Source organism: Aureobasidium melanogenum (assembly GCF_000721775.1).
Source record: "Aureobasidium melanogenum CBS 110374 unplaced genomic scaffold scaffold_19, whole genome shotgun sequence".
Classification (NCBI taxonomy): Eukaryota; Fungi; Ascomycota; class Dothideomycetes; order Dothideales; family Saccotheciaceae; genus Aureobasidium; species Aureobasidium melanogenum.
In genome coordinates this window covers 448,391-474,905 of record NW_024470071.1, presented here as the reverse complement: position 1 = coordinate 474,905, position 26,515 = coordinate 448,391, and the positions used below count along the sequence as shown (strand labels likewise).

The following is a 26,515-nucleotide window of genomic DNA, read 5'->3' as shown; positions in this document are numbered from 1 at the left end:
TTAGAAATAGATCGATCGAGGTTCTAGTGCTTTATTTAGATCTTAAGGAGTTAGATAAGTTTAAATTATCTAACGAGGAGATGTCTAACGCTAAGAATAGCAGCAATGCGGATAATAATAACTTAGCTACTAATCTTGCCACTACCTTCGCTACTTAATTAAAGGGCAAGTATCGTGTCTTCTCGATTAGCTTTAGTAATATGGTCGATAGACTTCCTCTAAAGTTAGGAAATAATATGGAAATTAACTATCTTAGCTTTAACAAACTTAAGGACATGTTATAATAGGAGGGGCTTCTAATATAGAACTTGTAGTGGCTTAAGTGGACTTTAAAGGGCAAGGATAATGTTAAATATTCATATAAGGTTAATAACGACTAGAGATTGCATAAGATGATTAGTACTACTAAGGATCGCGTTAAGGGGGTTACTCATCCTAAATCGGTCCCATATAGACTCGTATATAAGAAAGGCCCTACTCCTATAGAGACTGACAGAAATTGGTACGTTTTAGAGTTTCTATATTGCTTCTAGGCATGGGGCTAACAACCACTAGGACTGTACTAAATGGTTCATGAGGTGGGATTAGGAGATAAATGGTCGGAGAACCAGGAGAGAAGTGGGATTGAGTTTAGCGGAGGTCGATGTCATGCTATTCGAATCTGACAACGTTACGAGCAGTGTGGAGGCATTGAAATAACTTAGATATCCCATCATGGAATGAAGTTGCAAGTCCGAGTGCCATGTGCAAGCATGTGTTTGGAGCAACAGTAAAAAGCTGGGCCGAAGTGATAAGGCCGATAAGGTCCGGAGCCGCTGGGCACCGACCAGAAGTTGCGTCAGATGCAACATTATTTTTTGAAATGCTGTTCGAGTTGTCACGCGGCAGACATACATGTTTGTAGAGACAAGAAATGAGATTCGAATAGCAGGATAGAACAGACAATATTCTACACGAACGGAGAAGCCGGCCGCGTGGGCGCAGGGCGGCTAATCAAGCAGAGGGAGGATTCATAAGGACAAGGTTCAGCTTGTCGGCGTGCGTTGTTTATCGAAGCGGGGAGACAACAACAGCGACGCCCGAACCCGTCAAGCGCTCATCTTTTGGCCAAAGGCTTCCACTTGTTTCCACACTCCTTTTGCGCCAACTGACCCCGACTCTCGACACTCGACCCTCTCGTGACTTTGGCCTTGCTCCGCCATGGACCAGCAGGCCCAGACTCTGCTGTTGACGCTCAAACGCTCATCTGCTGCCTCGGACGCGAAACTTACCCAGCTGAACAATCTCAAGTCAGACATCAAGCACCACCGAGTGCCCGACAGCGCGCAACCCATTATCTTTGAATGTCTCCGAGTCGCCTTGACTCAACAAGCCTCGAGCACCCTCGCCACTGCTGCATTTACAACGCTGGGTCATCTTCTTAAGCGCCTGAAGATCCAGGACCCTGATGGCTCTGCCATTGTCCAACACGCTCCTAAACTCTTTCCCGCCCTACAAGAAAGACTAGGCGACCTTCGCGAGAACCACCGCAATGCCGCATCACAAGCCTTTGCTGACGCCTGGCACTTTTGTGCTCACGACGTCGAGCACATCATCCGCGACGAAGTTATCCCCGGCGCGAACGTGCGAGCAAAGGATACAGCCATGCACTGGGTTGTGCGCATGAATCGTGAAGAAGCCTTACCTTTCAAGAGTTTCGTACCTTTGATGGTCGCAAATCTGGAGGACCATGACGGCGCAGTTCGCGATTCGGCAAAGAGTGCTCTGGTTGATCTTTTCCGGTATGTCGCTACTGAATCGCGACACGCTCGCTTTACTGACACTCGTTCTGTAGAAATGCGCCAGACCGCGCAAAAGCCGATCTCAAGAGACAATTGAACCTGCATGGTGTTCGCACAGGCATCGCATCTCAGATCCTCACTCAGATCGATTCAGACAAAGCATCGGCGCCCGCAATAGACATGTCGCAGTCCACTCGTTCCCTCCCCGCCATCGATCCCCATCTCGCCGAGAGCATCAACAGCGAGGCCGCTCGCCCGCCACCACCTGAGGAGGTTCCAATGGACCCCATCTTCGTTCATTCGCAGAGGGAGCTCGAGGATACTTTCAGTGACATGGTTCCCCATTTCGAAGGTAGGGAGAGTGAAGAGAACTGGGGAAATCGCGACAAGAGCGTTACCAAGATGAGGCGGCTCTTGAAGGGAAACGCACCCACCGACTACCACACTCTCTTCATGTCCTCAATAAAGCACATGCAAGCCGGTATTATCAAAGTTGCCAATTCTTTGAGAACAACGACTTCTACCAACGCATGTTATCTGGTCCAAGAATTGGCCAGAACTCTGGGTCCAGCCCTCGATTCAATGGTCGAGATCTACCTGCAGACATTTGTAAAGATGTGTGCAGCTACCAAGCATATTGCTGCTCAAAACGGTAACCAGACGGTCGACACTATCTATCAATACGTTTCGTACAACATTCGTACTATGCAACATGTCTGGATTGCCTGTCAGGACAAGAACGTTCAACCGAGAACTTTTGCCTCGGGCTGGCTGCGTACAATCCTCAGCAGACAAGTGGGGGCAAAGTCTCATTTCGAGAGCACCGGAGGCCTCGAGCTCGCCGAAAAGTGTGTGAAACATGGTCTCAACGATTCGCAGCCCAAGGTTAAAGAGGCCATGAGAGCTACTTACTGGGCCCTAGCCAAGATCTGGCCTAACAGAGCCGAGCTTATCATGAACACTCTCGACCCAAAGGCAAAGATTGCCCTCGAGAAACATTCTCTCAATCCCAATGCGTCTACTTCTAGTGCTTCTACTCTTCGCACTTCTACAGCAAGCAGAGCAGGTGCAGCATCAAAATCTTCCGTCAGAGATGCCATCATGGCAGCGCGCAAGAAGGCTCAGGCTGAGAGTCGTCCAAACTCTGCGATGGCCTCTGTTTCGCCTGCCACTGTAAGATCAAAGTCATCAAACAACCTTTCTGCTCGCCAACCGTCTGCTGGACCGCCTGCTTCTGCTCGTGTTCCCTCAACCGCCTCGACTTCGTCGTCCACTTCAACCAGTGCAAGACCCAACGCTTTGATGTCCGGAGCTGCAAGGCGGCCTGTCAGACGCCCTGAGATCGCTCGTCCAGCCACAGCAGACCCCTATGCGAGCCGCAGACTTGCTCGACCAGAGACACCTTCTATCAAGAGTCCCGTCACCAGTCCCCGACAAGAAGTTGCATCTACCTCCGTTGGCACATCTGCAAGCAAATCCCGCACTGATAGGGGTAGTCCAGCGTTGAGTCCGTTCCGTCAGTCTTACCTGTCTCCGAGATCGGCTGCCAACAGGACTCGACCCTCGAGTAGAGATAGCAAGACAGAAGAGCCGACCGCATCAAAAGAAGACGAATTCGCTTCCTTTGTACCGACTTCATCTAGGAGCCATCTCCCAACCTCCCCGAATTCGACTAGGAGCCATATCCCGACCTCTCCGCAGTCGACGCTGCGCAGACCAACCTTGAATGGCTCGGCATCTGTAGACAGTGTGATACCTGTGATCGCTGACGACACCTTTAGTATGGAGTTGCCAACCGTACACAGATCACATGTGCCCGTCTTCGAGCGTCGTGCTTCGCATCTGTCGACCGTCGATGCTACAACAGATACTCAACCATCAGAGCCACAGCACACACGGCGCGCATCTGATAGAAATGACTCGCCAGTCACGATCAGCCACCAGCCCAGTCCTCACCGTGAAGTCAGTCCTGCAAAACCCGCTGGTGGTGCAACATCTCCTTTGCCCACTCTAGCGCCAGCTGCTCAGATCGAGTCTGCTTCACCCCAGGCTGAAGAAGCCGCTTTCCAAATTCATGAAGACCCGTTCATGGAGGGCATAGAAGCGTCAGAGGCTCAAAAGACTCAGCAGTCGCAAGATGCTCGCAGTGTGTTGGGGGAAGTTCCTGTCAATGAATTCAGCCAAGTTGCGACCGCCGAAAGCTCCAACCGTGAGGAGATGCCTAGAACAGAAGACTCACCGCCACAGAGCCCGCAAACCAAGTCCGAGACCCTGCGCTCTAGGAAGCTGCTCATGTCAGGCATTGAACGCATCCGAGGACGTACACTTGATGCACATGGCTTCCGGAAGGTGCTTGAGTTGATAAAATCATCAGAGTCTGGCGAGATCTTTGGCTCAGTGGGTGAAGGCAGACGTTTTGATGACTTGTGCAGTGTTCTCCTCGAATACATCGTCGAATCTTCGGATGCTGCAGGAAACCCTGCTGTGCGACACTCGCAAGAGCTTCGAAGACAGGCTACCAGTGTGATGAGAACAGTGCTCAATGCGCAGCAACCGCCTTATAGGAAGTGGATCGCCTCGGGACGGTGGTATCCTCGTGCTCTTACTGGAGCCCTCGACGCACGTAAGAATGTTGAGGGTTCAGGACTGTTAGTCAAGGATCTTGAAGCACTAGCCAGCGACATTGTAGCCAGAGTCCACCCGGACGAGGGCGAGAAGGCGATAATTGAGTGGCTCGAGCATTGTGTGTCTGAAACAGATGACAATACACAGGAGCAAGAGCTCGATGGCGCCGTTGCAGCAATCCAGGCAAGACACGGCGATGAGAGCATGGTGCGCAAGAACAAGGCAGTGGCACTCGCGCTCCGCAATCTGGCTGCTCTGATTGCATCCACTACAATCACTGCCTCTCCGCTGTCGAGAGACTTGGGCGAACGCGCTGGTCGTCTTGCTGTCGTCTCCTTGCGCTCCAAGGATGCAGAGGTGCGCAAGTCATCCGTCGAGCTGGCCACACAACTGCACGTGAGTTGGCCATCAGACGCCGAATCTCAAGGCGATGCAAAAAGCGAATTCTGGAGTATGTTGGATAAGAACGGCCTTCAAGAAAGCGCGCGCAACTTGATCGTCTACTTCATTGCTCGCAGGGAGAGGAGCAATTGATCGACGACAAGTATTGGTAGGTAGACCACTTTTCATTTTCTCCTTTTCTTTCTTCCAATTTCATGAGTCTGGGGCATAAGGAAACGACACAGCATGATATCACAAAAGTGGTGGGAAAGGGAAGAGGTGGCGCTTGAGGAGTCGTTTTAGTCTTTGATAATGTTTTTACATGAGCGAAATCGCAAAGAGCCTTTTCTTTACTCATCACATCCTGCTACAGGTTTATTTCACGGTTCTCGTACTTCTCGATAATCGTCTGCAAGAAGGAAGGAGCGAACCATCATATTTAGCTGCATATGGCTAGCTTGGATGTACTCCTTCCTATCTACTTTTCTTTCAATTTTTCGAGAGACGAACGACCCATGGCCTTCTCTTAGTGCTTGGAACGAGATATGTCTGAAAGTGTCTTGATTGAGAGAAAACACACTAAAAAAGCACTATCATTATGCAGTCATATCTTTCTTCGACTTTGGTCGATTCCAAACGCCATTCTCCAGGAAGTCACAGCACTTTCGTGTATAAATCATTTCCCAGCCCTTGTCCTGGTACGCCTAGCGACGTGACAGAAGTACATCTTGCATATATCCAAAGCCCAGAGCAAGCGATGGCAAGATATAGAGGTACCAGCTACCTCAAAGCAGCATGTGTAGCCAAAATTTGCATACTCATACGATCTTGTTGCTTGATCTTTTGCTTCTCGCCTGGCGACAGAGTATCTTTGGTCTTTGATTTGCTTGTTGATTCTGAAGTCGTGCTGATAGTGGAGTATGTCGAGACAGGAGTGCTTTTTTGTAGTAGCTTGGTCCAGGATGAGGTGGATGAGGTTGTGTTGATCGAGGCTGTGTCCGATGAGCTGGAGGTGCTCGTCAGGCGAGAAAAGGGGTTGGATGGCATTGTTGTGGGTGTGTGAGATGAGGTATGCTTCTGAATTCTCTTGTCCGCTTGGGAGAGTGAAATAGATGATGTTGGTTGATTTGGTTTGGGAGTTTGCAATATCTTGTGGAGCAAAGAGGTAGGTAGGTATAGTCTGAATGTAGGCAACAGTGTTCTTGAAGGTACAACCAAATGGTACAAGGTCAAATTGACTTGATGAATATGTCAAGCACTAAAACGAACATACCTCGATCTATATATACTACATCGACCACATCACATTCAGAAACAGCGATGACTCTGCTGTACTCACCGAAATGACTTTTTCACGCCTTGTCGGCGACGTTTCGAACAAGCCATCCATCCTCCACGCCTTTGAATTGACAATTTCAGCCTCCTCGTGCCTAGCAAAAACGCGGCCGTCAGCCCTATAGGCTGACATCCGACCTTTTGCTGGCCGACATAGGGAGGATCAAGAGGACCAAAAGGGTCACCGCTGGCGGACATACCCCACACAAGGTGACTTTGCTGAGTCACCTACACCAACTCCTGCTGCTATTGTAAGCAACTTCAGGCTAATCAAGGTGGCTAGAAGCAGCGAGATACAACATGCGACAGAATGATTTACGATGTGGACCATATAAACACATGTTAAGCTAGTGGTGATGAACCAGATTGTTGATCAAATCGAGCCAGTGTCTTCGGCCATGAAATTTATATGGAGGCTTCGGCGTTGTCTAGCAACGCAACATCGCCGACCTTTGATCTTGTAAGACATTGACTCACGGACGCATGATGGCGTTCTTTGGCTTTTGGCAAAGATCTTAGGTTGATTGCATTCCCCGGCTTGCATGACAACTATTGGTTGTCTATCGAGCCTTAGCAACTTTTATACAAAACATGCAAGTATATTCAGCTTCAAGCTGTCCAAATCAGTTTGTGATGTTGCACGAAACAAAAAGGAGAAAACTAGAATCATGGTCTGAAGAGTCTACCACTCAGCCTTGATTCTTATCTCCCGACACATTGTTAATAATTGTTGTGCATTCTATAACCTGTTGCCCTACCCCCAAGACAATGAGCAAGTTATGATTACAAGCATCAGGTGAAACACATTCGTCTGGATCTATACCAGACTGTAGTGAATTTGCCACACAAGCCCCTTTAGCTCAGTTGGTAGAGCGCGGCACTAGTATTTATGGTATGCCGAGGTCATCAGTTCAACTCTGATAGGGGGCAGCATCATTTTGGGCATGTAATATGATCCAAAATAATTTTTTTTCGTGGTATGGCGGTCTGTCAAGAGGTTGTGCAAGCGAAGCCTGCATAGAGCCTGCATAGAGAAAGCTTGGCGTGACTCTTTGTGCAAGGAGGTCTACGCAAGACAGCATCAATTTCCCGAACTCTCTTTTTCGTCCTGCTACTCGTACCGCTGCAGTTGAATCAGAAACCATTCCATCAATCATGGCGGTCTATTGCATGAGTAATGTCCTCCCACTCTAAGCTAAACCTACCACAAGAGCCGCGTTATTGGCATTCGATCTAGCTTGGCAGCCATCAATCCACGTCATCCTTGGTCCGGCAATTGTACACGCGATTGAGACACTACAACCCTAGACGATCAGTATGCCTGTTCCAGCTACGGCTCTGCTAAATGATGCGTGATAAGATCGATATCGTGTTGTACGCAATCAGACGCGAAGAAGCGACGGTCTTGATAGCCTACAACTCATCAAATGGTGCCAATGCCCTTGTTATTAAATCGTTATCTCCACACCTCCAGGATCAAGATCGATATTTCCCAGACACTCGCCGCGGGCCAAGCATTGTGACCTTCCGAATTCTTCCAGGTATGTTGTAGAGATGACGATTGTCACTGGGCAATATCGATGCCTTGGTCCTGATGACAATGAGACCAGGGCGAGAGCAGCAATATACGTAGAGGAAAGTATTGGCTGGTCCCATGGAGGAGCAGGGTCTTCATGGGTCGGTTCCCACGTCTAGTCGTGGAAGGTCTTCTTCGTCCTTCTCGTCACGCAAAACAATTAACTCATGATGCCTCAATTGCTCAAGTCATCCTCGGGCCTAGATAGCTGGCGGTTGCTGGGTTGGCTAGTACTGGCCCTCTTCCTGCTACATGTCGAATGCAGTCAGGATATCTCCGACAGCTCATGGAGTTCAACGATATACGATTTGGGTCTTCTTGGACGATATCCTCAGCAATCTTTCAAGTCATCACCTTTGCGGCCGCCACACATGAATACTATCCGATGGGATGAGCAATGTGCTCACGGATACACTTTACTGAGCCTTCGCGGATCAATGGTCCCGAGTCCCGCTGGAATCATGTTGGATGAACATGGGGATCTAATTTGGATGGACGAAAGTTTTGGTTCATGCGTGATGAACTTGAAGGTCCAAGAGTACCGAGGCGAGCAGTACATTACTTTCTGGTCTGGAGACATTGATTTTGGTTTCGGCCTAGGGACATATTATATGGTTGGTGATCGCGCATTCACTTCCGTGTGATAACGTTGAATTGACCTGTTTTGCAGCTCAACTCCAACTATGAAGTGTTCAAGCAGTTCTCTGCCTCAAGCACGCTGGAGAACGATTTTCACGAATTCACCATCACAACTGACGATACAGCTCTACTCACGAGCTATGATACCATCTCGATGGATCTATCCTCTCTTGGAGTCCAAGACTCCGGCTGGATTTATGATAGTCTATTTCGCGAGATAGACATTGAGACTGGTGACATCGTCTTCGAATGGCGTGCGTCAGATCATTTCGCCATCCACGACACTTTCTATCCCATAGGCTCTGCAGGCAAGAGCCCTGAGTCACCCTTCGATTTCTTCCACATCAACAGTGTTGACAAGGATAGCAGTAAGAACTACATCATTTCATCTCGCTTCATGCACAGCATTGCATGCATCTCCGCCGACACGGGGGAAATCTTGTGGACTCTGGGCGGCCGCAACAATGATTTCTCAGACTTATCAGGAGGAAGGGCGACAGATTTTGCCTGGCAACACCACGTCTCTGTGCAAGCAAACAATCAACTCAGTATCTTCGACAATGCCAACTACCAGAAATGGCATGAGAAATTGCTAGGAGGCAGCGAGATCAGCCGTGGGATGTTGGTACAATTGGACGTGGAGAAGATGACTGTCGAGCTGGTTCAAGAATACATGAATCCTGGGTCGCGAGGCACACCCCAACAAGGATCGATGCAAGTTCTGGACTCTGGCAACGTACTGCTGGGCTGGGGCTACCATGCAGAATTCACCGAATATTCTCCTGATGGCGAAGTCCTTTGCGATACCCATATCAACCCATCTATGCTGTTCCCGTTTGGCTTCGTACACGCATATCGTGCGTTTAGGGCTAGCACCTGGATCGGACGTCCAAACACACGGCCAGATGTGTATCTCGACCCAAGGGATGGCTTTGCATTTGTGAGCTGGCTGGGCGCGACAGAAGTGAGCCAATGGATCTTGCAGACAGTAAAAGCTACACCTGGTGATGCATTGAGTTTCATCGATGCTGTCAAAGCAGACAAGAATGGGTTCGAGACACAAATTGAGGTGCCGGAGGGTGAGTACGACTACTTGCGCATCGTTGCGATTGACAAGACCGGCGCTGTACTGGCTATCTCCAAAACTGTTACTGCGGATCAAGGCACTGTCTCATACTCAGCAAGTTGGAGTTTCACAGTCGTCACTGTATTGCTCTGGGCCTTGTGTTTCGTGGCAGGTTTGTCATATCAGAGGAAACTAAGGTTGCTCTTGCGCAAAGGCCAGCAGAAAGTGGAGTTTTCTTCTTGGTTGCAGCAATGGCGAGAAGGTAGAAGATCTAGCACTGCGAAGCATGAGGAAGAGGAAAGGCTGTATACAGGTCAATAGAGGGTTAGCATAACTCGAGACCTAAAGTCAAGCTTTCAAATATTCTACTCTAGTAAAATCTTACTCAACCTTGCAAAGGAAAGACTGGATCTCTTTGTTATGTGATGAAATGTTTAACCCTCGTCCTTTGCCAACTATGTGCTAATAATAGATGCATAACAAGTAGTGATTACCTCCTTCTCACAAGTTACGTGTCGCCGCAGTGTCGATGCGACCTGCAGGAACAAACGTCGTGCCATTATTGCACGTGTCCGGTATGCGAGATTGAGTGCGTTCGCAGGTTGTCATACATCTCGCCAGAGAAGCAGGGTGTTGCCCTCAACGAGTCTCAGAGGAGCACATGTTGCGAGACTTTGGATGAGTTCAGACACATGCGACTGATTCTGCGAGCACTTGAGACCACTCGTTAGGCTTATGGTCACAGCGTGGATACTTGTAGAGGTGATAAGAAAGATATTTCAAAGCGACTTTTGGTTAAAGAGCCGAGTGGTTGGTATATAGAGCTGACGTAAACAATAAATCAAAATCAAGGCTAAGTCTTCGAACAGGGGTATTTTCTTTTGGAAAAGAGGCTGGAACAGCAGGACAGTGCAGTGAAAAAACCAGAGCAATGAAAAAGCGGCAAGGATGAGGGAGAGACAGGAGATGAAACATAACCGAACGTATGTAGCAATGTACTCTCAAAATGCCGGAAAAGATAAAAAGCAAAATAGGGAACGTCTTGGCGGTCGGATATCATTGCGTGAAAACAAGAAGCAAGAAGAGGACAGAAGACCCCAGGGCAAGAGGAAGATCCTTTTTCCCTGGATCGGAAAGACATATATGGTCTGTAGAATCAAATCAAAATCATTGCGGAGGCCCTATGGGAGCCGGGTATCCAGAAGCAGGTGCAGCAGCAGCAGAACTCGAAGGACGCGAGCCAACCGGGCCATGTGTAGATGAGGATGACGATGCGGACACATTGCCGCTGTTGGCATTGACAACCTCGACAGAAATCGAGGCTGACCGGTTGGCATTGGTATGGTAGTGGGCATTGTTGGAGGCGACGTCGCCGCCTAGCCCGGGTATCAAAGTGGTGTTAAGCGAAGTCGTAGAGCCATTACGCCCGGCGCCAAAAGGAAATTTGCTTTCGTAAGGTGTCGACGAAGTAAGCGATGCCGACGAAGTGGCTGGTCGGCTGCCTGCCGCAGCCAGAGTTGCCCATCCACCGTTTGCCTGATTGTTGGCGCTATCAGGTTCGGCGTCAGGGCCATTGTCATTCCAAGGATTGCGATAGCCCGATTCTCGCGATTCCATGCTTTGCAGCGAGGCCTTGGAAGCATTGTTCGAAGCATGCTTGAACAATGAGGACGCGGGAGAGTTGGAACTGTTCTTGCGTCTCTCGAGGAAAGACGAGAAGGACGACATACTACCCGGCTTCCTGAGTCTGTCGAAGATAGATCGATGGCCTTCACTACTTTCTCCACTGCCAAAGTGAGTGCGTGTAGGCGACTCGGCGACGACAGGTGGTTCCGCGCGCTGCAGAAGCTTAGAGTCGAAGTATGGCATCGAGTCCTCGAAAGAGTCAGATTTTGGTCGAGGGATAGCACCCTTCACAGTGCTCGCGCTCAGCCCATGAGAAACAAGCCCGAGGACCAAAAAATCGATAGCATCTTTCAGACCGCCAGCATTGTTACGTGTGTAGGTGAGAAGGAGATTCTCGACTTCAACATCCTCGTCGCCGATTCTTTCGTGCTTTGGCGACTGGACAATGACTTCGACAACATACTGGTCTTTGAGCTTCTGCAAAACATCGTCGTGAAACTCTGCAGACATGAGGAAAGTGCGAAGTTCCACCGTGCTTGGAAACGAGATATCGTGACTCTCAGGCACCATACCCAGGAATTCGTCCACGGCTTGAGGAACTTGGTACTCAGGCCCAGATACGGTGATGACATCGCTTGCCTGTTCTGTTCCGGGGAAGGTGATTTTGCAGTTCCATTTCTTCTCGAGCTCCTCGATTTCGGGCATGCGAGCAACCAATTCACGGTGATAGAGTCTGTCGACGACGACTTGCTCGGAAACGTACTCCGCATCAACCTTCTCGACCATGTCCATGATCTCTTGCTTGACAAGTTCAAGGTTGTCGGCGTTTCTTGCAGGGGTACGACAGATGACATTATCGACCTTGACATCGTCATCGTCTTTGCCAATGCCGCCTCTATCCATAGCATTTGAGAATTTGACGAACACAGAGTACTTCTTCATGATGCGTTGAATATGCTGACCGCCGATACCGATGATGCGCTTGTGGTATTGATCCGGAACGTGGAAGGAGATAGAAGCGGGCATTTCCAGCTCGACCAGATCGAGACCATTTTTGGTAGCTTCGTACTGAGCACCGCGTACGTCAATGTAGAAGTTGTACTCATTGAAGCCATCGAAAACAATCTGGACGTTGCTCTGGCTCATAATCTTGTTGATCTTGCCATTTTTCTTTCCGCTCACAAACTCTTTGTGTTCGTTAGCAAGCTCAACCTTGACCCGCAGAGTCGAGTTGGCCTTCTTGACAAAGGGCAGCGAGTTGATAATGGTCATTGCGGCCTTGACAGAATCGTCACTTCCATTGATATGGAAGTTGAGCTTCTCGAAGTTGATCTCGGCGCCTGAATTGATGCATATGTCGGGCAGCATGGCACGGATGTCGGATGGTGTTGGCTGCCTTTGCATGGGGTCCAACTGAGTCAACCACCATGAAGCGCTATAGAACTGACCGGCCAGAGACATGATATCGCGCACTGTGCGCTCGACATTCAGAATGTCGGTCGCTTGTACACGCAAGAGACCACTGTGGTTGCCAAGAGGAGGCAGGAGGACGTAGGAGCCGTTCTGTTCTACAATCTTGCGAATCTTGTCCAAACGCTCAAGCAAGATGTAGTCGACCTTGCTGGTTGTGATGGCGACATCTTTGACAAATGTCTTTGTTGTGAGGACGAGGTCTTGAAGACGTCTTTTGGCTTGCATGATGTTCTCTTGGCTCTCGCCTGTAATGATGATCTCGTCTCTGGCACGAGGGTATGAGCCGGCAGGGCTATACCCGAAGATGCCAGGGAATAGCGGAGGGAAGTAGATGGCAGTACCGGTAGCTGACTCGATGAGCTTGATGTTGCGGCGATGTCGGCCACAGATGAGGGTGTGGAGAGAAAGCTCAAGCTTGATCGTGTCGACTTGTCGCATGAGCTACAATGGTGGTCAGCACCAAGAAAACACAATGAAGAGCAGATTGATAGACATACGATTTGGTCGATCATGATCAAGATCCTGGTCTTTGCATGCTCGCAACATTCCATGTCACCAAAGATCATCAGACGTAATCGGTTTTCGACAAGGCTGTCTATGGTACCATGGATGCTGGCCGAGTCAACGTCCAAGGGACGAGGGTTGAGCAGGAAGATGTCGGCTTTGGTACGGTCCGAGATGTCGTCCATGTGTCTCAGAACGTCTGTACGGACTCCTTCGGTGCCAGGAACCATGATTAGTGTCGAGTCCACATCGACGGTAGCGGAGCGCTGTCTCGAGTCAGCGGGGTGCTTTGTATACCACATCTTGCCGGAGATAGACCTACCAAGGTGATGGGAGTCTCATTCAAGATCTTTGCTCGCATCTTGTAGACCAAATCTGAGTCGCCGGAAAGACAGACATTTGTGACGAGAGTGTTCAGGGGGCCTCGCTGCATGCCAGGCACGGGTTTGGGCCGGGCTGAGGTGACGGTGGCCTGGACCTGAGCATTGCTAGCTTCAGTAATGACCTTGCACAAGGATCGCAGGTTGTCGACATTGCGGGCGTGGACAGGGAGCTCGTGGTTCGGCGGCGGAGAATCGGGATTGTTCGGCTGAGGATGCGTCCAGCGCGCGTAAGCTCCAGGACTGGCGTAGATGACCGAGTCTGGGTCGGGGCCACTGAGGTTCGAAGCAAAGGGGATGTTGAATGAGAGGTTGACAAGATGGCCCGGGACCTGTGGATTCGGCTGCATCTGGTGCTGTGTGGCCATGTTCCGCTTGATGTTGGTGGGCGGCATGGACATGTCCTGGTGGTGCGGACGGCCAAAACCCATTGCAGGCGTCATCTTGTCCCAACCATGGCGAGCTTGGCCGGTGAAGTTGGAAATCTTGTGCATCGGAGGAGTCGAGATGCGAGGATGAACGAGCGTGTGGGTTTATGGTCAGATCGACGTCGAGGCTGGAGCAGCACTCAAACAAGGACAAGGAGCACTCGAGGTCCAGGAGTCGAGTCAACACGGGCGCCCAAAGAGCCCGCCAGTATCTAAGAAGACAAGCCAACCGATAGAGACTTGTAGTGAATTGCAGTCCCTGACGGATCAGTGTTACTGTCGTCGTCGTCGTTTTTCCACACAAAGCGCGTATCTCCAATACACAGTGCTGACTTCGGAGAAGACGGTCACGTGCGCTGGCCTGCCACGATCGCGGGATGGCAACGCGAAGTATTGGTTACTGTTTCGATGGTAATTCGCTACAGACTTCACTCGCCAGCAGAAGGCAACGGCTGCAAACGCACTGGCGACCGTCGGCAATCCTCGTGCAATTGCCATGAGGGAAAGAGGGGATCCTGAAACCTTCCTGATCCATGGAAGCTTGAGCCAACTCACATGCACATTTCTTGCTTGTCTTGAATGTCTTCAATTGATTCTTTTATTCCTACTTCGTGTCCCACAATGCCTCTGCTACACCCTAATCTTGTTCAATAGCCTACTCTTCTGACCTCTCTTCCGTATTGGTCAACGTATATCTCTCGAGCTTCCTCACCGTAGCGTGGGCCAGGTGCTGCATACGGTCCTGCACCCTGACTGCCGTAGCTATACCTCATCTCGACAGGACGTCCATACTCGGATCCTGGCACAACACTTACCGCCCTCATTGGTGCTGGAGGGGGTGCCATGGTCGCCGCGCGACCTCCTATTTCTGCGACTCGAGCGTAATCGCCCTGTGGTGCCATGCTCGGTTGTCGTGACATGTATCGGACTGGCTCCATTTCAGGACGCACGCTGTATGCTCTTGGAGCATAAACTCCAGCTGGCGCAGACTCGGGCGGATACACCGACGCTCTGGGTCCTGGTGCGTCCCTAACATATATAGGCCCAGCAGGCTCCTCGCGATAGTACTGTGGCTCAGGAGCGCGAGAATATTCTCGCTGTCTATACGCGCGATAATCAATTGGTGCGATTTCTGCTTGCTCAACCACTCTTCGCACTGGCGGTGGAGGTGGTGGCATTCTCATTCCATGTTCGTCCTCATATGCATTGAGTGCAGGTTGGCTTGCGTATGCAACAGGCTGTCTGCTCGGCGCACGTTCATACATCAATTCGCTTTCTGGACGCAGCTGAGGCGCGACTGACATTCTAGGCTGTGTTTCGGGCTCGTTCGCATAGTATCTGTTGCCGTACTGGTCCACGACAATTCTTCTAGCTGGCGGTGGTGGAGGTGCCATCATGGAGGCTGGACCTTCTCTTGCAGCCCGTAGGTGTGGCGGAGTCACAGACCTTTCGGATCGCACGTACTGTACCTGTGGGGTTCTCATGACCTCCTCACCATATCGTGCTGCTCTTTCGGGGAAAGGCTGTGATACAGTGCGGTAGCCGGCGGGAGACGCTGCTCTGGCCATGGGGGAAACAGGACGATGCGCAGCGTGCAAACTGGCGACACGGCGCAGGTCTTGGTCATCTCTTCTAGGTCTGGCATAAACACTAGGGGATGAGACTCTGATGACAGTAGGAGAAGACACACCATCCATGCCATAGTGCATGTTTGGAGGATGAGGCGGGGGTTCATGGTAGTATGCTCTCGGACCCGAGACTACCTCAACATCTGGCGGCAATTGATATGGTCGAGTGCGAGATGGTTGCAAAGCAGGAGGTGCCGCGAACGGTTGTGGTGACACAGGTTCGGGCTTGATGTAAGGCTCAGGCGAAGGCGCACTAGGCTTTGGCCGGTTTTTACGAGCCTCTTTCGCTTCCCTGTCAGCTTCTCGCTTTCTCTTCTTCCCTTTCCCTCTTTGTTTCTTGAAAGCGCCGACTGGACTGGTTTGAGTCGAATTGCGAGGCGAAGTGGTCGAGTCGTCCGACTCAAAGTGCTGGCGATAGGCGCTAGAGGATTGGTAGGCATGAGGTGAGGCAGGCAATTGAGTATTGGCCGCTGAGGGGTAGCTCGTCTGGGACTGGGTAAGACCGGGAGGTTTGGCCAGAGTAAGAGGCGAGACTCGAGCAGGCTGAGGGGCAGCGACTTGACTGAGGTGATTGGTGATGACAGTGGCCCGAGGCGATGGGACATTGGCTTCTTGCGGCACGAACTCACTGCTGTCTGCGCCGTTGCTTAGCAAGGGCACACATGGGCTCACGCACATAGGTGTGTACTTACCGTCGTCCAGATCCATTGCATCGGCGTCAGCATCTGGCCCACTAAAGGCATTTGCATCCGGTGGTGAGTATTCCTCCGAATCCTCCCTTTCGGCGTCGTAGAGAGTTTCGGATTCGTGCTGATCGAGATTGTGCAAAGGGCGATGCTGCTTGTCATCATGTTCAACATGGACAGGATGCTGCTTAGAAGGAGGTGCGCTACTTGCCAGACCTGTCGCTTCTGATCTCTTGTTGGGCGAGCCCTCTTCTGACGACCAATCGTTGGCCTGGCTAGAGTAATATGAATTCTCGTCGAAAGAATCACTCGCTGTAGTTTGAGCATTAGCAGGGGGCTTGAGACCCGAAATAGGCCTGACCAATTCAAGCGCTTTCTCAAAAGTCTCGGTCAGACCAATAAGAGGTGCCATGTCTTCCTGATTCTTGAAGAAGGGAGTGTGTCTGCGCTGCTCTGCTGCATCTTTGAGCTGTCTCTCAATTCGCTGTCTCTTCAGCTGTATCTCTGCTCTGATCAAATCTTCAGATTTTGTCAACAGAACTGGGTCAATGCCACTCCTAGAAGCAACTGTCCCTGATGCTGTGGACGCATTCTGTGAAAAGGCTTGCGCATTTCCTAGAAGAGAAGCAGCAGTAGCAGCACCCTGAGACGAGTTGAGCATTGCCTGTTCTCTGCTTTGCGCATTAGAAAGGCCAGGTAGCTGCAAAGTTGAGGCATAGTTGGAAGTAGACGATGGCGCGACGGCAGATTGAAGCCGCTGTCTTACAGCAGCTGGCAACCTAAAGCGTGCGTGTTTGTCTGCTAGAACAGCCTCCTTTAATTGCAGCCACTGGTCGTAGAAAGCAGCTTGTTCATGCTGCTCTGCAACAGCAGGCTTGTAGCCATTCACCTGCGCGGAAGCCATGACGAAAGAACAGCAATGTCACCAGTAGCAATGGTACTATGCGAGCGTCATGCCTATACAACGTCTAGTGATAGCAAATGGATGGCACGCGTGTTGTTTCGACGACGCAAAGAAAAAACAACTGGGAGTTCAAGCTCGTGATGAAATTGTCAGATCGCCATCCGAGACTCGGGAAGGGACGGCTTGGCGGCGCGGCTCGATTTACCAGGGCGGCGGGCCGACGACCAGGTACTGTAGCCAACCCCTTCATTCTCCATACCATCGACGTCAACGTGTTGTTTCTTTCTTTGACTCATTTGTTGAATGTTGCCCTCTCTTTGTCGGTTTCCTTCTCTTCTTGCTCGGCCAGGTCTCTTTGCATCCCGGAGTTTTGTTTCTTCTACAACTAGACGCATAGATATGGTAAAGAGCAACATGGCGGACAACCGTAAAGTTTTCTTTTTCGACATAGATAATTGCGTAGGTCATCATACAGAAACATTCCGAGTTTTAACAGCTATTGACAGTCTTGACAGTTGTATTCCAAGAGTGTGTCAGATCACCCTAATCTCACATCTAGTTCTAACCAGACCCAGACAAGAAAGTGCATGAATTGATGGGCGATTTGATCGGTATGCGTCTTTGATCAATATTGGTATTCGCGCGATGACTCATCAGGCGCCAGACAAATACTTCGAAACTCATCTGTCGTTGTCACGAGAAGAGGCCAACGAACTGCATACGCGGTACTACAAAGACTATGGGCTTGCCATTGAGGGTCTTGTACGCCACCACAAGGTCGATGCACTAGAGTACAACGAGAAGGTCGACGATGCACTGCCACTTGAAGATATCATGTCACCTGATCCGAAGTTGCGCAAGCTGCTCGAGGACCTTGACACATCAAAAGTGAAGCCTTGGCTCTTCACAAATGCCTATATCAACCACGGTCGACGAGTTGTAAAGCTCTTGGGCGTCGAGGACATGTTTGAAGGCATCACCTACTGCGACTACTCAGCCGCCAAGTTCCTTTGCAAGCCGTCACCCGACATGTTCAAGAAAGCCATGGCCGAGGCTGGTGCAAAATCCGTTGAAGATTGTTATTTCGTCGGTAAGTTGCATTCTATGAACTGTCACGGATTCCTGCTGACATCTTTAGACGACTCTGCTATCAATGCGGCCGGTGCAACCAAGTTAGGTTGGACTGCCGCCCATTTGGTAGAACCAGGAGTCACTGCGCCTGTGGCACAGGTTTCCAAATACCAGATAAGCAATCTTGAAGAACTTAGGAACATCTTCCCTGAGTGCTTCAAATCGACCCAATAGCAAGGGTGCAGACGACAGACTCACCTGAAAGCCAATGACTTTGCTTTGGAGCTAGATGACATAACAGCGTAATATCATTAATTCTTCGTACTCGGAAGTGTCGTAAGATGTGCTTGGCAGTCAACAAGAGGGTGTCGTGGTCTGAGCAACATGATCATGTCTATAAGGGACCCCATGTGTCCTAGAAGGATTGTAGCAAGCACAAAGTATCATCCACATGATCAGTGTAATCCTTCAAATGCTTGATGGTCAGTTCTTGGGCTAGAGTCAGACCTGCATGAGTAAGGGAATTGAAACGTTTAAGGAGCCGCTGCGGGTACTTAGCCCCTATAAACAAGCTCAATGGTCGAGGAGTTAGCGCCTTCTAGAATGCAAAGTTAGAAATTGCAAAAATGCTGGAAGAATCGACAATTTGCACAAAGCAGTGCAGTCAGCAGACAAGGACCTGTATTCTGAAGATACAGGTCGTGAAAATGAACCACTCTTGTGTGTTCGGCGCTTCTACATGCAGAATTGGCCGGTGGAAGAGCGGATTCGTAGCCGAAAATCTACAGCAATCTCGCGAGGCTGGGAGGAGCAGAAGCCACCGACACGCGAGTCGTTAATCGGTGAGGACAATCAAGGCAAGACAAAGATTGGTAAGAGGAGCATGAAATACAAGACAGAAATGGAAGAGTGCTTGTCAGATCTTGTTTGGTGTTTTGATATGGATCTTTATGCCGGGAAATGCGATGCCGAAGGTGCTGCTTCTACTGTACAGTGTACATGCATGTGCCTGTCAGCACTGTAGCAACGGCGGGCGGTGCCTGTCAGCATGGCGATACACATCCTTGTACATCGTCGATAAAATTTGAACAGACATCACAGGGTAGCTACAGAGTCATGGCTTTTTTTTTGAAAGTCAGAGCTGGGCAGTACAGAAGCATGACCGAACAAAAATGGAGGCTCGAGTGGTTGTTTCATGGGTCCTGGTTGAAGTTGGCATCAAATCAAGGCCCTTGGGTGGTTCCTTGAAATAGAAGAGACGCTCGGGCACTATCGCGAGACGGGTTAGACGGGGCAAGTTGAGGGAGATTCAACCAATGCAGAACGGGGTTGGCGTGTCCGTAAAGTTTGTGGGAGTTGAGAGTCTGGGATCACGGAGGTTTGCCACGGGCTTTCGTCGTCATCACAGCGGCTGTGGCGATGTTTCGAGTTTTCAAGACGGATACGGGACTTGAGGCTGTAGAAGCAACGAGTGTTGCGTGTGCACAGCATGGTGTAACTAGAGGACAGAGATTCAAAGCTTGGCCGGGCAAAGGTGGATGGCGTACGCGTAGTGCAATACGAAGTTGATGGCGATGATTGAGATCGGCCCCATGATTGCAAGTTGCGGTGGTTGAGAATGTGGTGAACAGCGGTCGCTCGTCTCTGTCTGCCACTCTTTGCTGCCAAAGCCCCTAATTAACACGGCTTGTCAAGAGGGTCCGTGTTTCGCTCCTTAACCTTTCGAGACCGAAAGCCCCCAGCACCAAGCACAGGCGCACAAACAACATAGCGCGCGACACCTCCCGATCAACAATCTTTTTGCTGTTGTTGCTGCTGTCGTCTTTCTCTGCATTTCGCATCGTCCTGTCCGACCTCTGCACCACCTCGTCCGACCTACGACGCTCGGCGACCTCGTCTTCGCCTCACATCATTGCCCACGCAGGCCGAGGGCTGGCCGATCAGAGACACTAGACGACCACGCCGCCCACTTCTCCACCCTCTGTCTTGCTCCATCCCCGTGCAAGACCACCTACCATCCACAGCAGTATGTCTTCCCCACCGGACGCCTACCAGCCATCACCTCCTCACATTCGGCTGAACTCAGGCAGCGACGACCTCGTCAACATGGCCGACAACCAAGACCACCAGGCCGCTCGCCAGCCTTCGTCCCGTTCATTGACAAGGCCCGGCACCGCTGGCTCTGCTTCTGCCCGTCCTTCGCTGCGTCCCGCTCCCTCGTCCAGCAGCATGTACAATGCTGGTGCCCCCGAATCGGCAGAGCTCTTGCTCCCACCTAGCCGCTCTCGCCCGTCACGGCGCTTCCGCGATGACGACTCGCCCATGAGGTCGCCAAGCCAAAGTGGCTATAACTCTCGTCGCACGAGTTGGGGCTCCGAGTCGACTGGCAGCAGAGATAGCCGCGTCGGTCCTTTTGCTTCTCCTTTTGACGACTCGCGCGCCCCTTCACGTGCTGGCAGCGACGACGAGGGCGTAAATACCCAGACCGTCTCAGAGAAATACAACATCCTGCCTTCTGCAGGCCTACTTCTCTTCCCTGAAGATGTTGAAAAGGACGATTACTTACATAACCCGGATCCCAACGAGAAAGAAGGCCGCATAACCTGTTCCGACTTGTTCTCAAAACGTGGTATCACCAACTTGGGTGGTCTTATCTTGATCACCCTGGGTGTCTTCATGCTCTTTATCGGGTACCCCATCATGTATGTGCAGCTGGACAATACCTTGTCATACCTGAAACTAATGCCCTTTCTAGTACTTTCGCGGTCAAATACAACGAGCCAAAAGTCGACACGTGCGCGTCTGATCCCATGTGCATCAGAAGCGATGTGCCTCTTCTGAAGAACGTACGCACTGGTCTCATTGATCCTGCTACACCCAGCTCAGTCATGACAAGGAAAAGCGTCAACGGCAAAACTTTGAACCTGGTGGTATGTCACACTGATTCGGTGTCAAAGAGTCCCTTTACTGATTCTCGTCAAGTTCTCCGATGAGTTTGAAACTGATGGCCGTACTTTCTATGACGGTGATGACCCGTACTTCCAAGGTGTTGACATTTGGTACGGTGTCACACAGGATCTCGAGGTCAGTGCAGCCATGTATGCTCGTTCATTTCCAAAGCTCACAGTCAACAGTGGTACGACCCAGACGCTATCACTACCAAGGACGGTGTCCTTGAGATCACCTTCGACGCTTTCCAGAACCACGGCCTCAACTACCGCTCCGGTATGCTGCAATCATGGAACAAGCTTTGCTTCAAGGGCGGTTATCTTGAGGCTAGTATCTCGCTTCCTGGTAGGGGCGACACGATCGGTTTCTGGCCTGGTTTCTGGGCTATGGGTAACCTTGGAAGACCTGGATACCGTGCCACGACCGATGGCACTTGGCCCTACAGTTATTCGGATGTCTGCGACGCTGGTATCACTGCTAACCAGTCATCGCCTGATGGTTTCAACTGGCTTCCTGGAATGCGTCTCCCTGCTTGTACTTGCGACGGCGAAGATCACCCTAGTCCCGGAAAATCTCGTTACGTTGCCGAAATCGATGCTATCGAAGCCAGTGTATCTTACCTCGACCCTCTTCACTATGACGCCGCTGTCGGCTCGGCCTCGCAGAGTTACCAAACTGCTCCTTTCGATATCTTCTGGCGTCCCAATACCGACTTCATTGAAGTCTACGACCCTTCCATCTCCGAGATGAACTCTTACCAGGGTGGTGTTTACCAGCAGGCCCTTTCGACCGTAACCCTTCTCAACAACGACTGGTATGACGGTAAAGCTTACCAAACCTACGCTTTTGAGTACGAGCCTGGTTCAGATGGATACGTTGCTTGGTATGTTGGCGCAGATCCCACTTGGAAGATGACTGCCGACGCCGTCGGACCCAACGGAAACGTCGGGCAGAGAGTCATGCCCGAGGAACCCATGGCACTGATTGCCAACTACGGTCTCTCTGCCAGTTTCGCCCAGTTGAACTGGACAGGTCTGGCCGAACTTATGCCTGGTAAGATGAGGTTCGACTACATCCGAATTTACCAGGACGACGATGGTGAGATGACGTGCGATCCCGTGGGCTACCCCACGACGGAATACATCAGCAAGCACGCAAATGCATACCAAAACCCCAACATTACCAGTTGGGAGGACGCGGGATACAGCTGGCCACAAAATCAGTTTGTTGACTCCTGCAAGAGCAGTGCATACAAGGGCCCAACTTAAGGGCAACGAGGAAGATTGCAAAGCATTTTGACAGGCGTTTTGAAGGAGTAAAAAGGAGGTCATGACATTTTCTGACGGGCGAACAAGATTTTGATTTTTCGACAAGAGTTACAGCGTGCATGGAGAGTTGCCATGTCTTTATTTTTTGCGAAGTGGTTCACGAAAGGGAAAGAAACACACGATTGATATTTCTGTACACACAAAGCTCTCTTTGGCTCACGGTTCGAAAGGCATTCGGGCATGCAAAGAGCTGGACGACGAAGATGGAGCTTCTGATTGATGCATTTGAAAGTTTTAGAGTTGTTATTGTTCTTGTTATTGTCTGAGTGTTTTTGGGAGGGTTTATGCTTTTGGCCTGATCTACGATATGAAAAAGCAGTGTCACTGTCCTAAATAGACCTAATCGAGAAAAACACTTCAAAACATATTTCAGACGGTACATCAAGAGGGATGATAGGACGTGAAGATGGAGGACTCAAGAGAAGAGTAGGACGGGGTATTTTTACAAGAGGGAGTATATGTACAGGATGGGGTGTATGTAGAGGGCATCAAGCGACAGGAGACAAGTGTCCATCCTTGTCGTACTTTGCCTTGAAAAAGGTATAATTGAGGGTGATGGTGTCAATCTTTGACATGTTCGGATCCCTCAAGAACTCGGGGTCAATGTAGAAGAAGACTGGCATATCGACAGTCTCGCCCTTGTTCAACCTCTGCTCTTCGAAGCAGAAACACTGAATCTTTGAAAAGTAGGGGGCAACCTGACCAGGAGTGACCGAGTATGTGGCTACGCCAATGATATCCTCTTCTTTGCTCAGATTGGTGGCGGTATAGAAAGCCAGGGCAGTCTCGCCAGGCAGAACGCGGACTTCTCTCTGCTGGGGAGTGAACTTCCAGGGCAGGACGTCAGAGGTAGAGCCGGCGAAGGTGATGCGCAGGCGGCGAGAATCGGTGACGGGGATCAGGCGTGAAGTAATGTCATCCTCCTCGTACTGACCAGCAGAGTGGATACTGATAGGTTGACCGCCCCAGCCCATCTGCTGGCAAATCATCTTGTAGAAGGGAACGGAGCCATAGGATAGAGCGACAGTGCCGAGAATGATTGACAGGGTGTAGTAGAGGGTATTGCGATTCTTGTTCTTGAATTGGGCGCGGAGGTCTTCCTGGGTGGGTATGCGGCCTTGCTGCTTGAGGTGTGGAGTGGTCTGGATATTCCTTCGGAAGAAAGAGCGTGGTAGCGAGCGGGCGCATTGTGTGCTAGACCATGGTTGGGATGTTCTTAATCCTGCGCGTCCCAGACTGCGGCCAAGTAGCGATATTGACTCCATGTTGGGTGGATATGAAAATTGTAGAGGGTCGAGATGAGCCTCTCTCGGAGGTGAAGGAGTGGCCGCAAAGCTTACTCATCCGCAGAGTATCTTCCCATCAACCATTTTTGCTTTCTACGTTGATCCAAGACATTCAAGATGGGAGAGATTTGCGGAGTTTGTGCACAGAACGAGTCCAAGTACAAGTGTCCATCTTGTCAATTGCGATAGTGAGTGGCTCGTGACTGACAGAAGAAGTCGCATTCTGATTGCCAGCAGCTGCTCCATCGCATGCTTCAAACAACACAAAGAGACTCACGCCAACGACCCACCGAAACAGCAACCGACTCAGTCGACCCAGCCCACGCAACCTGCTCCTTCCAATTCATCCCAGGCACCTGCCCCAAGAAGTGCGCTACCTGGAAGTAGCAAGAAAACCGACTTTGCCGGCTTCGAATCCGACCCTGAACTTTTGCGACTGCTTTACAGATACCCAAATCTGCGCATCCAATTACAAAGTGTCTATGGCTTGACGCTGGAACCTACTCCTCAGGAGCAACGTTCATTCTCTTCCAGAGGTCGAGGTCGAGGCAGGGGAAGAGGTGGATTTCATCACCAATCACACTGGTCACAAGCAAAGGGCGACAAGGAGGCCATAGAGTCTTTCAAAAACATGAGGAATGCTGAGGGTGATGATCAAGCTCTGGCTGAGTTTGTTAAGTTGCTCAAGATGAGGTTTGCTCCGGACACTGATGACAATGCGCCTTGAAAAGACATCGTTATACAATACCGCACCTATCTCTATCCTCCAAATCGACCTCCTTATGGGTCCACGACAGATGCACAGTCTGGAAAAATGCAATGTGGAATTCAATACGGCATCAAATGCCAAACTCTCATTTCTGGTCGTATCAACTCATCCAAAACTATGGTCGCCAAGTCCAAATACTGGCCAGGCCATTCCAAAACTTCCAATAATATGGTTGTCCTCCTACTTGAGCTCCTTCTTGCTGTCAATCGACATATCGGAAAGGGGTCCATCCTTGACCATCAGAGACTAATCAGATTTGGGTCAGCAACATTTCAAGACAATCCCAGACTGTTTGAACATACCATCACTTCGTACAAAGTGTCAGCAGCGGCCATGGTGGTCAACTCAGCATTGGTATCGTAAGCAGGAGCCACCTCGACGATATCGGCTGCCACGAGATGAATCCCTTCGAGTCCGCGGATAATGGTGCGGAGCTCACGAGTGGTCCAACCACCGGTCTCGGGAGTACCAGTCGCAGGAGCGAACGCAGGATCAAGCGTGTCAATGTCGATCGAGAGGTACACAGGGTTCTTGTGTCCGACTCTGTCATGGATCTTCTTGATGATACCATCAATGCCAATCGTGTCGACCTCACGAGCCTCGACGATCTCGAAACCGCAGTAGCCGTCGTTGTCGTAGTCGGACATGCCGGACAGAGTGGTGCGAATGCCCGCATGGATGTTGGTGTCGTTGCGCAGAAGTCCTTCCTGCGCAGCATTAGTCACTTTCTTTGATATTAAGAAAATCTCAACTTTCCTGCGCAGCGTGGAAAAAGTATGTTCCATGATTGATCGATGCAATCTTGGAAGGAGCTCCGCCAAAGACCTTGGGCCTCCATGTGTCCAGGTGGGAGTCGAAATGGATGACGCTCGAACATGTCAGCATTCAAAGCACAAATTTGCAGGATCACAAGACTCACGTTATGGGCCCGTATGCCTTGTTCATGGAGCGCAGAAGAGGCAGAGTGATAGTGTGATCGCCACCCATAGTGATGACACGCGGCAATGTCTTTCCATGCTTGGAAGGACCGGTCATGTGTGCGTTCGCAGCAGGCTCGCGCATCAAGATGCTGTTGTGGCCCTCTTCAATCTGCTTCAAAGCATATTCGTTGTCGTAACTGGTGACAGGAATGTCACCACAGTCAATGACAGTGGCCCATCCATTGAAAGGGTTTGTCTGAGATCCAGTCAGCGCGGAGCCGCAGCATAAATTCGACTGTCGATACGAACCTGGAGAGGGACATTGAAGCCTCCGTAAAGGTTGAGACGTCTGGAACCCTGGCGAATACCACTGGGACCGAATCTGGCACCTGGGCGGTAACTCGTACCAGTATCGAAGGGTGCGCCAATGAAAGCGATATCATACTTCCGAGCGTCGCTGGACAAACAAGGATGGTACTCGATACGACCAAACGTAGAGATTCCTGAGAAGACCGAGTCGGCTTGAGTACCACCATCGCCAGGAAGGGTGTTGTACCACAGAGACTTGTGAGGACCTTCCTTAAAAGTCTCTTGACTATGGTCGCCGTGTGCAGACACACCGGCTGCAACAGCAGCAATGAGGGTAATCAGCTTGTACATACTGGTCAGTATGTTGCAAAAGATCGATTGAGATGACAGATGAGAGAGAGAGAGAGAGAGGATACAAGACTCTCTGATGCAGCAGCACGCTCACCACAAATACTTTCTACTCGGCCGCCAGAAACAAAAAGAGAATCCAAGCAACCTTGGTCTTGCCATGTTTACCTAACTACGCATTGTCAAGATTGTCAACACAAGCTAAGCTACACAAGGGAGCTCAAAACGAAAAACAATGTCACCGATGTCATGTTGTGCAATTCAAGCTACTCGCGTCACACTCAATCGTGAGATCACGATATCAAGCTATGCTCCGCATGTTGACACACCAACTTTAGATGTCGGCGGCGTAGATATGCCCTGTCGATAATATCCATTCAAGGTTGCAATCGACATACCCCACCAGGCCCCGCGATCCTGGGGTTAGTAAGAGGCTTTATAACACTGACGTCGATAATACTCCGACAATCTATCGCGTCGATTGTCAAGCTGAATTGGTAACC

General features: G+C 50.5%; 9 protein-coding genes across 9 annotated transcripts; 5 read left to right on the top strand and 4 right to left on the bottom strand.

Annotated features, from left to right (window-relative positions):
* Nucleotides 1-1,200: 1,200 nt before the first annotated feature.
* Nucleotides 1,201-4,940, top strand: M437DRAFT_54276 (uncharacterized protein; the record flags this gene model as incomplete). The annotated part of the gene is made up of 5 exons (XM_041022661.1): nt 1,201-1,781; nt 1,835-3,292; nt 3,497-3,743; nt 3,816-4,526; nt 4,608-4,940. 5 exons carry the CDS (start codon nt 1,201-1,203, stop codon nt 4,938-4,940), a joined length of 3,330 nt encoding a protein of 1,109 aa, XP_040877652.1.
* Nucleotides 4,941-7,988: 3,048 nt separating this feature from the next.
* On the top strand, nt 7,989-9,511 carry M437DRAFT_33376 (uncharacterized protein; the record flags this gene model as incomplete). Its single annotated transcript, XM_041019248.1, has 2 exons — nt 7,989-8,312; nt 8,369-9,511. Coding segments are annotated over 2 exons (1,467 nt in total), but the record flags the coding sequence as incomplete, so codon positions are not given.
* Nucleotides 9,512-10,570: 1,059 nt separating this feature from the next.
* On the bottom strand, nt 10,571-13,880 carry M437DRAFT_54297 (uncharacterized protein; the record flags this gene model as incomplete). The annotated part of the gene is made up of 3 exons (XM_041022664.1): nt 10,571-12,943; nt 13,000-13,272; nt 13,329-13,880. 3 exons carry the CDS (start codon nt 13,878-13,880, stop codon nt 10,571-10,573), a joined length of 3,198 nt encoding a protein of 1,065 aa, XP_040877650.1.
* Nucleotides 13,881-16,186: 2,306 nt separating this feature from the next.
* Nucleotides 16,187-17,032, bottom strand: M437DRAFT_54144 (uncharacterized protein; the record flags this gene model as incomplete). The annotated part of the gene is made up of 1 exon (XM_041022643.1): nt 16,187-17,032. A coding segment is annotated over one exon (846 nt), but the record flags the coding sequence as incomplete, so codon positions are not given.
* A 414-nt stretch (nt 17,033-17,446) lies between these two features.
* M437DRAFT_54175 (pyrimidine 5-nucleotidase) lies at nt 17,447-18,337 on the top strand (the record flags this gene model as incomplete). The annotated part of the gene is made up of 5 exons (XM_041022646.1): nt 17,447-17,491; nt 17,548-17,560; nt 17,608-17,643; nt 17,697-18,122; nt 18,171-18,337. The coding sequence occupies 5 exons, from the start codon at nt 17,447-17,449 to the stop codon at nt 18,335-18,337; spliced, it is 687 nt and encodes a 228-aa protein (XP_040877648.1).
* Nucleotides 18,338-20,209: 1,872 nt separating this feature from the next.
* Nucleotides 20,210-22,320, top strand: M437DRAFT_54088 (beta-glucan synthesis-associated; the record flags this gene model as incomplete). Its single annotated transcript, XM_041022631.1, has 4 exons — nt 20,210-20,805; nt 20,859-21,033; nt 21,086-21,187; nt 21,238-22,320. The coding sequence occupies 4 exons, from the start codon at nt 20,210-20,212 to the stop codon at nt 22,318-22,320; spliced, it is 1,956 nt and encodes a 651-aa protein (XP_040877647.1).
* A 548-nt stretch (nt 22,321-22,868) lies between these two features.
* M437DRAFT_68156 (uncharacterized protein) lies at nt 22,869-23,645 on the bottom strand (the record flags this gene model as incomplete). The annotated part of the gene is made up of 1 exon (XM_041025067.1): nt 22,869-23,645. The coding sequence occupies one exon, from the start codon at nt 23,643-23,645 to the stop codon at nt 22,869-22,871; it is 777 nt and encodes a 258-aa protein (XP_040877646.1).
* A 138-nt stretch (nt 23,646-23,783) lies between these two features.
* M437DRAFT_54349 (uncharacterized protein) lies at nt 23,784-24,393 on the top strand (the record flags this gene model as incomplete). Its single annotated transcript, XM_041022672.1, has 2 exons — nt 23,784-23,854; nt 23,904-24,393. The coding sequence occupies 2 exons, from the start codon at nt 23,784-23,786 to the stop codon at nt 24,391-24,393; spliced, it is 561 nt and encodes a 186-aa protein (XP_040877645.1).
* A 222-nt stretch (nt 24,394-24,615) lies between these two features.
* M437DRAFT_54090 (Arginase/deacetylase) lies at nt 24,616-26,015 on the bottom strand (the record flags this gene model as incomplete). The annotated part of the gene is made up of 5 exons (XM_041022632.1): nt 24,616-24,681; nt 24,738-25,138; nt 25,188-25,303; nt 25,355-25,611; nt 25,665-26,015. The coding sequence occupies 5 exons, from the start codon at nt 26,013-26,015 to the stop codon at nt 24,616-24,618; spliced, it is 1,191 nt and encodes a 396-aa protein (XP_040877644.1).
* Nucleotides 26,016-26,515: the final 500 nt, after the last annotated feature.